General features: G+C 38.9%; 1 protein-coding gene across 1 annotated transcript in view; it reads left to right on the forward strand.

Moving 5' to 3' along the window:
- Nucleotides 1-253: 253 nt before the first annotated feature.
- The window catches only part of LOC131789128 (uncharacterized), a 42,653-nt gene continuing 31,848 nt past the window's right edge, over nt 254-11,058 (forward strand). Inside the window, exons 1-5 of the mRNA XM_066169571.1 lie at nt 254-362; nt 714-840; nt 1,014-1,071; nt 1,721-1,791; nt 2,516-2,626. Of these exons, the coding sequence (XP_066025668.1) occupies nt 1,734-1,791; nt 2,516-2,626 (169 nt within the window). The 5' untranslated portion in view covers nt 254-362; nt 714-840; nt 1,014-1,071; nt 1,721-1,733. The remainder of the gene's footprint in view (nt 363-713; nt 841-1,013; nt 1,072-1,720; nt 1,792-2,515; nt 2,627-11,058) is intronic.

The raw sequence follows: 11,058 nt of genomic DNA on the forward strand, positions 1-11,058 counted from the left end.
GAAATTCTACCTGTGAGAAATAATCTAAGTACTAATTGAATAACAAATTGATTGCAGACGCACAACAACATGGGAGCTATTTTTAAGCATCTTTGAGGGCCGGAATCTTCAATCCTCGAAACTTATCGGCTAATCACGCGCTCGTAAACAATCTATCTTTTTACAATAGGGACCACGGTCTGGAATTTTCCACGACACACGCAGCAAAGCAAAGAAAGCAAACTAGCCGAAAAAAAAGTTATTCATTGGTGTATGTTAGTCTGCATGGGAAAAACTGTGCCTTTTGTCTTGATTGCCGCATTCAGCTTTCGGACTTGTTCTATCCTCACTGGAGATCATAAGGACCCCCACCCAACCCCCTGGTAAATAATATGTATCAGAAATTGAATATAAGACATGCTAAAGCACAGGTATAAATTTTGATAGGTTGATAAATATTGCAATGTAATACGAGACCAGATGAGGCAAAAGTATAGAAATTAAGTATATTTAATTACCATTACTACATTTGTTCAGTAACGCTAAGTAAACCAACCATCGCACTTTTTGCTGAAAAATTACCCATGTTTCACAGATATCTGAGTTGTATTTTTCCCCGAACTAATTCCTTCGGGGTTTTAATCAATTTCCGTCTTCAACAGTCTTGTTATCAATTTTTTTTTAAAAAACGCCTTGTTTTTTTAAATATATTGATCTCATGACTTCTCTTACAGAACCGCTCAGGAATATGCTTGATTGACAGTGTATTCTGGTTTTGATTTGTATAAAAAATCAACGGCAAAACGACAATCGTTTAGTAGAAGTGTCCTTCCCGGAGAACTGAGTCAGAACACAACCAAGGTAGGTTATGGATCGTCTTAGAATGCTAAGCTGATTCAAGTTTAAAAGAACGGAGACCACTTATGCTAAGTCTCTGCCTAAGATGACGAAAGACAATCTTTTGCACAATAACTTCCTCGTTCTTTATGAAACACGGTTGAAAACTTATATACGTTCACGCCCATTCTTCACAGGTTCCAAACTGCGTGAATTCAGACTTGTGGAATCGTTGAAACTTCAAGAAGATTCACGGTATGTACAGTTTCTCTTATAACCGATCGTTCATCACAGAAGCACAGAGGCAAAATATCAAAGAACTGTTCCTTTTGAGCCAAAAAACAAAAGTCAGTTCGAGCCAATTCTCTCAAAACTTAGCAATAAAAAACCTTTATGAGGTTGTTTCTGGTCCAAATTTTTTGTGTTGGTTAGATTCGATCAGTAATCGTTATCATTTAGTGGGGCATGGCGCTCTGGCAGGACTAGTAGGTTTCCTAATATACCAGTAACAGTTCTAAACAGTCATCGATCTTGTCGTTTCAAAAATCCTGACCTTCACCCTCTTTCGCATGTAAAACCTTTACCACATGATCCTCGGAGAAACTGCGAGGAAAACTCTTAGAACAAAATCTGCTGTAAGAAAAACGGGGTTTTATCTTGAGAATTTAAAGATTATCTGAATTTGATGAATTCACTTCCTCTGTCATCCACGCCCGTTACTGCTTTAATGAGTCGGTTCATTTCCTTTATCACTCCTATGATTACAGAACTAATTAATTGGGCTTCCACTCAGTTCTACCACCATTACTTATGGTTGATTTAACCAAAACCCGATCCACGGATGTAACATTATGTTTGAATGGGATAATATTATAAATTCTACCTCATTTTTGTCTCTCTGTAGATATTTGCTAAACATGAGAAACTTGGTCATTTTGTTGATTTTCGTGAGCTGTGCATTGTCTGTGGCGGCTGGTAAGTGCAGAAGGAAGCTCAAAATTCTTTCAAGTGACTCTGAATGCGAAGGAGGAGAGATTGTGAGCTGGAGTTGGTTGGTTACAGCTCCTCCCCTCATGAAAACTTTCTACATTGGAGAGTGGTGGGGCGTGATGTAGGAAACTATAGTCAGCTCGGATCCAAGGCTAGGGTTCGCCACATTATGCTCGATATGTTACACTATTTAGTGAATTCTTAATGTTCAGAAAATGTCACGATTACGCTCAGTTAGCATCACTTTTGTGTTGCATTACAAGCAATATGAGAACTTCCAGAACTGCTGTAAGCCATTTTTTTTGCTTCTTTGTAACCAGGCCTGGCCTCGATTTCATTCTTTATTACTTTTTGTTTGCTTTTTCAGTTTTGTCCTTTTTTTTGTACTTTTTTTTTTTTATGCTAGATGCTTGATTATTTTTCCTCGCTGTTAAACTCAAAATTATGCTTGAAGTGGAACACTCTAACTAAGGCCCTGACTGATAGCAAGGGATTTGAATCTATTGCTGATAGTAAGTGAAGGGAGAGGTAAACGAGCAAAGAAGAATGACTGGTAAAATCGTTGCTTTCCTAACGAAAGACTGCCATATTGATTTTTTCCAAAAGAAGCAAGGAAATATTATTCAAAGGGACATGTTAAAGAAATCTGACTCACGGAATTCTTTAGGAGTGAGTTTATGTTTTCATTGCCTTACTTTTTTTCCGTCAGCTTGCAAGGATAAAAACAAAAATTGTAAATCATGGGCATTGAGCGGTGAATGCAAAAAAAATCCAAAGTTCATGGTGATCAATTGCCCCAAAAGTTGCACAATCTGTCCAGGTATGCATGATACTCAAGAAGTGAAAAAGATTACCCGTAACGTTTTAAAGTTTTTTGAGAATAGATCCATGTAATGCTTTTTTCTCTCTTTCTTGTGCTTACATTTTGATTATGCTGCCAATTCATATACACTAATGGGCATTCCCTGACTTTTCAATCAGAGCGTTATTCTTCAAAAAAACGTTCAAGCTCTTTCCCCTCCACCCCCCCCCCCTTTCTTCTCCTTCCCCGACGGCCTCCTCTACATAACTGTTAGCTTTCTTTGTAGTCAAGATGCAAGTTCAGCGTTAAATTTGGGTGATTTTTGTAAAGACATCAAAGCAAAAAGACCTTTTGCGTTTATTAGCGCATGCCACATACCACAATGGGTGAATTCTCGTTGAATTTAATTGCAACCCTCTGCACAGTCCCTCGTAATTACAGCTCTTCTCCTCACTGAAATGACTTACATGGGAATTAATTCACAAGGAACGATTGGGGAGGCGAAATTAAGAAAAAAAAAAAGGTCCGGCAGCACGGGTGACCAGGCATGAAGAGATCCTAATTCAGAAGAATGTGATTCAAAGGAATGTGATTCAAACAGAAATGTTGATGAAATCTGGTAAGATGAAGCGATGCACTTACATGTTATTGCTTTACTTTTTTTCCGTCAGGTTGCAAAGATAAAAACAAAAATTGTAAATTCTGGGCATCGATCGGTGAATGCGGAAAAAATCCAAATTTCATGCTGTTCAATTGCTCCAAAAGTTGCGGAGTCTGTCCAGGTATGCATGATGCTCAAGAAGTGAAATAGATTACCCATAACGTTACAAAAATTTGCGATAATAGATCCATGTAATGCTTTTTATCCCTTTCTTGTGCTTACATTTTGATTCTGCTGCCAATTCATCTATACCAATGGGCATTCCCTGACTTTTCAATCATAGTGTTATTCTTCAAAAAACGTTCAAGCTCTTTCCCCTCCACCCCTCCCCCCCTCTCCTCTACTCCTTCCCTGACGGCCTCCTCCACATAACTGTTAGCTTTCTTTGCAGTCAACATGCCAGTTCATCATTAAATTTAAGTGATTCTTGTGAAGACATCAAAGAAAAAAAAAGACCTTTGCGTTTATCAGCGCATGCCATATACCACAATGGGTGAGTTCTCGTTGAATTTAATTGCGACCCTCTGTATAGGCCCTTGTATAATTACAGCTCTTTCACTCACTGAAACGAATTACATAGGAATTAATTCACAAGGAACGAGTAGAGAGGCGAGATTAGGAAAAAAGAAAAGGTCCGGCAGCACGGGTGACCAGGCATGAAGAGATCCTGATTCAGGGCCGGGAATACGATTCAAACAGAAATGTTGATGAAATCTGATAAGATTACGCGATGCACTTACATTTACACTGCTTTACTTTTTTCCTTTCAGTTTGTAAGGATAAAGTCAAAGGTTGTAAATCTAAGGCAGCAAACAGTGAATGCACGAAAAACAAAAATTACATGAAGCGTAATTGCCCCAAAACTTGCCGCTTCTGTTAGGTAAGCATGTGCACAAGTAATCGTTTAAAAAATCAAATACATTAGCGGAAACTTTAAAACGTTTTAAAAATGTGTGTTTTGTGTCTCATTTAATTCGCTTAGTTATTTATATGTGGTGATGAGCATTCTTTTCTTAAAAAAAAACAAACAAACAAAACAATAAAAAAAAAATGAAATCACAGAGGTTTATCTCTCTTGACAAAAAGTGCGATTTGTCACCCTGTCCGTAATAACAGCTGTCTTCTTAAATTCATAAATGTGGCTCAAATGGTTTTTTAAAATGGCTTTCGTAATGGGGAAAAAGACCAATGAGAATGGATTAGGAAGATCTCCCCCCTTTTCGTATTTAAATTGAGAGGTCTCTAATGAGATAACAAGGTGTTCAAAAGGAAAACGATGGCAGCGGTAGGAGGAATTTCCAATTTCAAGAAAAATTGACTTAAATAGAGGTGAAACTTCTAAAATGCAGTTCAACTATGGTACAAATATTTGCCTTTGGTTAATCATTGTGGTGTTTTTTTTCTTATTACAGGATCAAAATAAAACCTTCTGACCTGTCTTCTTCCGGATCAGATGGAAAAGATTTGAGGCAGTAGTATCATTTTTCTTGCATGATTTGGGTTGGGTGAAGGAATGAGCTGGGTTGCTAATGTAAGGGGTTTTTTCGCTGTGCTTATTGCCGAATTTTAAGCCTCGTTATCTGGAAAATAAACAAATGATCAACTCAAAGTCTGTGGTAGATTCTCTTTGTTATTAACAACCATTTCTTAATCAACCCAAGGGATAAATTGGTTGAAAATGAAAAATAGGCCGCGCTGATATGACATTTTAACTTAAACCGACCATTTTTTTTATCTACCTACGGACGCGATGGCCCAATAGGCAGTGCGCTGGATTTCGTTTCGAGAGGTCTGGGTTCGAGACCTGACCGGGTATTGTGTTGTGTTCCTGAGCAAAACACTTCATTCTCACAGTGCCTCTATCCACCCAGGAGTATAAAAGGGCACCGAATAATTATTAAGAAAGACTGATGAAATGCTGGGGGGTAATCTCGCGTACTAGCATCCCATCATGCCAAGGGAACCGAGTTAAACTATAGCTTGGTTGGCCACGTGACTCGAATACAGACATTTTTTACCCACCTGCATCTATGAAATACATTTTTGAGTCAAATTCATAGCTGTTTCACAGTTCTATTTTCATATTTTCTTTACGAATTTACCAAACTAATGATATCATATCAAGAAATTGATGACTTTACAAAATTAAATTACTTATCTACTCTGAAAGACCGGCGAATTGTTCAAATAAAATAAACATTCCGAAAATCAATGTTTTTTTTCAATGTGAATGCAAAACAAACGCGAGACTACGCAAACGTTATTAATTGGGCTAAATGAAAAGCAAATTATCACAGAAATATAAAAGATTAATTGCCTTTTGGTTTTCTGGATAAAGCAATAATGAAATGGCTTAATACGTGCAACAGATTGAAGGTCAGTGAATAATGATTATTCAAAAACGAAACTTCTCTCCAGCAATAGTTTACGCAACACCAAGAAAAACCATAAGGTCGAACTCGTAGATTGAACCAGTTAACAAGACAGTGTTTTTCTCACTTCCATGGGCCGTTACGCCTAACGACTAGTAGGAGAGTAAAAGCAGGCTCAGTCCAAATAATGAAAAGAACTGAAATTAAAATGGCACTTATTTAAGGTATCTTAAGAAGGCTATACCGTTACCATAGCTACCAAATAAATGATCGAAAATTGAGGGTTACGGGAGATTCTGCGACCGCACAAAAATATTCATTTTTTTATTGATGTGCCACTCGAAATTCGCTCAACCTTGTAAACGCACTTTCTTTTTTCCGAAAGCTCCTGAAACAAAATTTGTCGTAAATCAGAATCACAGGAAACCCTATTTCTTACGTGCAGACGCTAAAAAAATAAGTCCTCCATTGCAATTTAAGTGTTGGCTTCCTCTACGAGCAAAAGTCATGTTTCGTCGTAGAGGATTTGGTCTGTTTGACTTATTCAGTTTTAGAAAGAAGAGGAACTGAGTTGAGCTATGAAGTAAGCTATCGCGCGAAGAAGAAACTGCGGTGCTGCGTCGATGGGGTGGGTTCGGTGGACGTTTCGAGCGTTAGTCCTTCACTCTGGAGGGATGGTAGCAGTCAAATTTGGTAAGTTTTCATTTCCAACATACGTGAATGTTTGTTTCCATCGCATCCCCCTTCACTGCAAACGTAGATTTAGAAGAAAGCCAACGTTTATACCACAGTTTAAGTCGAATCTATGACGTAATAACACGTTTCGATTCAAAGAACAATCAAGAATTCTAATGTCAGAGGAAAGAAAGTAACGGAATATTTTGATTTTCAGAATTTATTTCCTCTTTCTGTGCGGGAAAGGGGGTGGGGTGAGGTTGAATCAATTCAACCGAGAGATGGGAATGTCGGTCCAATGGTAAAAGTGCCCATTTTTCGTTTATACAGGTGCATTTTAGTAGATCCTGGGTTAAATGTTTGGCAGGGTAATTTTTAATTTGAGGCTAAAGAATAAGGCTTAAACCCCTTTAGCTGTGACAGCTAGAAGCGGAACCTTTTTGTGATAATGTTTCGTCAGTATGACCTTGACGTCTGCAAATTTAATTTTTGCTGTATTATGATCTAAAGGTCGGGAACTGATTAAGGACAAAGATAAACAAGTACGTTCCTGAGTGAGGTGGTTAAATAACAGTAGCTGACTTACATATGTGTTCACTATACACGTGATTATTTATTGATTCATTTTGAAATAAAGTCTTGAGATAAAGTTGTCGCACGAAAGTTTCGTTTTTATCATTAGTAGGTTGTGGTTGTGAGTCATTTTCAACCGTGTTGAGATATCGTATAACTTCACTCTCCTCACTACTCTACACTCTCTTTCCTTAGTCAACCAAATAAAGGGGTAATAATGATTTACAAGGAAACGAGGATTGCAAACAACTTGGAGAGTCTTACAGTGAGGACACTCGAACCGTGAATGCTTGATTCTTCTTTCTGCCTCTTTTTGATGATTATCCAATAAGAGCTCTTAAAATAGACAAAAGAATTCGCAATTTTTGTAGCACTGTCTAATCACATCATTGACGGGAAAATATAATTTTAATTTTTTTCAAATCAACGTCTCGGGTGATTCGGCTGAACATTTTTTTAGCTTGGAATGGCCTTTGTGCCCATAAATTAGGCTGGTAAGTTCAATTTGGCTCACTGACTTCGAGCAGTTTTTTGGGTTTCTGATGGTGCGCAGAGTTTTTTATTTCATTTTCGCAAAGGTGAATGCAAACTAAGTGTCAGTCGACAGCAAGGAATATACGATAATGGTAAGGCTCTGCCACAAGGCTACCGGGAAAGAGTACTTGACTTGCATCATCGAGGCTTATCGCAAAGGCAAATTACACAAAACATGCGACTTAGCGTGGGGTATGTAAATAAAGTTGTTCAATTCTACGAAAGACACTAACTCCTCCTTGGCTCCACCGCTGAAAACACCGGTTCGGAATAAGTTGTCAGCCACTATTGTTGAATATTTGGAACCAAGAAATTAAGAAAACCTACTGTGTATACAAGTGAGCTTCAACAGCGTCTCTTACTGCATGGAATTTCTCCCCCTGGTCATTTGCCATCTCAGTCAGGAATAAAAAAGTGCATTCGGGAAGACTGTAGAATGACACGGAAAAAGATTTCCCAAGTACCCAAAGAGTCATTGTCACAAGCAAATACGGACTATACCGATTATTTTCTCGAACAAATTGGACATATTTTTTGGATTAATTTAGTGTTATTGTAAAATCAGGAAATCGAGTGTACGGTAATTCCTACATTGGTGAACCTGCGATTGAAATTCAGCGCTACGCCTCCAACGTAAACTAGACGCTGAACTTGCTTCATTCCGCCACTGGAGTGGATTACTTTGATGTTTTGACAGACCCCTTATCGGAAAGTTCCTCTATTAACGAAACAACAGCTGCTCTATCCGCGACGGTCATCTTGTTTTCGTTTTCAAATTTAGCGCGCGATTCCGTTGACGCGCTCTACGATTTCGCGCCAGCTGTCATGGTAACTGATCTGATGAACTAAAGGTGTGTTCCTTTGGGAGGATCCGGATTAGGATTTGCGACCCAAGATCGCTCAGATCACGGGTGCATCAAAGGAACAGAGCTTTAGTTCATCAGAGAAAAAAAAAAAACGAAAACAAGATGGCCGTCGCGGATAGTGCAGCTGTTGTTTCGTTAATAGAGGAACATACAATATACATTTTTCCTACGCTGCTTAGACCAATCTTTATATTTTTATTCTATTGTTTTTATTATGTCCCCGGAAAGCCATTCCAAGGACACTCGTCCTGTACTCATTGCTTTATTATAATCTTCCATTTGTTGGGTTAGACGTCCCTGACGATATGGCGCCTGAAGATGAATCTGGAGGGGATAAGCAGGGTCGCCAAAAACGCACATAGGTTGGTCAGCTGAGGAAAAGGCGAAGTTCCCCATGTCGTTCAGAAGCCCAGAGTCAGCAAGCATACTTGCGTCATGTTTTCGTCCCTCTGAAACAAAAGTTCATTAAAAACAAGAAACTGGTCCTGGAAAATATCGAATCATATCGCTGAATCTACAGGGATAACTTGTTCGTCTCAGTAGCACACACAGTTCCTCCAAACCATCAAAAATGCTTCTCTGTTTGCAATGGAACACTACGGGAATCTGCAAGGCGAGGAAGTTCTGCCTTTTCAACTCGAAAGCGGGCCTTTCAGTCAGCTGAATTCATTTTTTCTTGATCGAAAACATGATACGATTGATAGCCGAAATCTGGATTTTTTTTAACAATAACTGTCGCATAATGGAACAAATTCTTCGTCCGAAATGTTGTTGTCTGCATTGATAAGCAAAAGTATCTCTCGACAAGTCTTAGATTTGTTTATTTTTAAAGAACCCGGCAAGTTGCTGTCGGAAAATGAAGGGTGCTAAAGGTTTATATCAGGGACCTTAAGCAGTCAGGACGGCAACGCCATGGAAGATGTCGATTGAAAAAATGAATTTCTGCCTTTAATTAGAATTTCGAAAATGGCTGCCTGTAGTTACTGTCTCATACGGCGCCACACCTCAACTTCAGCATCACGTAGGAAGGAAGTGTTGAGTTCCTAATGGAAATTAAAATAATTTGCCGTCGCGGTTTCTGTTCGTAGACGACGCAAGTTGTGATGATTTCACGTTGCTGTTTTGCACGGGACGGCTAAGAAATGTACAAAGTTATGAAACGCACGTGCTGAGCTATTGTTCTGCCAATTAGATCTTTTTTTTTTCGTGTCCTCGTTGCCGTCGCCATCGTGGTTTGCTTTTTTTGGCGGGAAAAACGCCGTCCTCACCTCAGTCTCTTTCGTCCACCGACGTCGCCGTCGTTATGAAAGTTCTCGGTGCTTAAGGTCCCTATTAGCAGCTTGTCAGGGAACGGGAAGAAGGAGTCCAAATCCTCCGTTTTAACTGACGCAAGAGACCTTCGCCAACGGAAACCCTTTGTTTCAAATTGTAGCGAAAGTCTTTCCAATTTCATTCCCGGGAAGAAGGATTTTAGCCAACAGAAAACTTCGCTTCTGTCAGCCATTAATTACTCTTACCTGATTCAACATATATAAAATGAGTGCGCCCCGACATGAAGTGAGCTTGTGATTAGATGATGACAAAAAGGCAAAAAAAAAAAAAAGTCTAGGTGTTCATGGTTCGATTGTCCTCGCTCTAAACTTTGGAAGACATCGTGACATGCGTAACTTCACATTCGTGGCTAAGTAAGATTTAAAATATACAAAGGGGGTAAGTTTCTAAAGAAACTGTGATGCTGCGTCGGTAGGAGAGTATAACAGGGTAATTTAGTATGATCAACTGAGTTGATGAGTAGATTGGCCATCGTAAAGAGTTTAAAAGCAGGCGTTTCGAGCGTTAGCTCTTCGTCCATTGCTCTGACGAAGGTCTAACACTCGAAATGTCAGCTTTCGAACTCTTTACAGTGGCCAATTTACGTCATCAACTAAGTTGATAATACTAAATTACCTCAAGTAATATTTCAGATGGATTTAAATGTTTTAGATGGAAACTGAGTTCTCTGCAAGCAGCAACAGTTTTGAATGATTTTATCAGGCAAGAGTTGTCCTTTACGCAGGCGGATATTCATCTAACGAGCTGATCTTCAATGCAAAGGGATCAAACAAACATAACTAGTTCGATTTAAATCGACTGAAGAACGAACCCTGGTCTGATATCCAAACAGAATCGCTGACCTTATCGTTATCGCTCCAATTCCCGAATATGGCGACAGCTTTATTATCAACAGCGTGTACAATGGATGTCTTGCTGATGATGAATGGATGGTGGCAGCAGAATCGAAGTGAATCACAACGGAACTGCCTTCCACTGGAACAGATGAATAATATTTCAAAGTTCAAGCCTAATAATCTGGAAAATAAATCAAATAATCAATTTCAAAGGCTGTGATCAACTCTATTTGTAGCTTACAACTCTTCTCATCATCAAAATGAATATTACGTAAGGACTTCCATTAGCTTAGAACGAGAAGATTTGAATTTTCTTGGCCTCTCATGATATAGACTAAAGGACGGTTCCATATAATTTAGAAAAAATTTATTAAAGTTCACACGGCAACCAGGTGGACAATCAGACATAGTTTGATGCTACACTGGTTTGCAGATTTAATGAATGTAACCGAAGAAGTTACAATTCATAGACCCAACGTTTCGACACTCCTGTCTAGTGCCTTCATCAGGGGTGATCTAAACGCTGCAACAAGAGGTCCTTTTATATGATCACTAATTAGCGGCCTTTTTTCTGACGAGGTGTAAATAAGCGTCAGGAAAC

This window comes from Pocillopora verrucosa, chromosome 7 (assembly GCF_036669915.1).
Source record: "Pocillopora verrucosa isolate sample1 chromosome 7, ASM3666991v2, whole genome shotgun sequence".
Classification (NCBI taxonomy): Eukaryota; Metazoa; Cnidaria; class Anthozoa; order Scleractinia; family Pocilloporidae; genus Pocillopora; species Pocillopora verrucosa.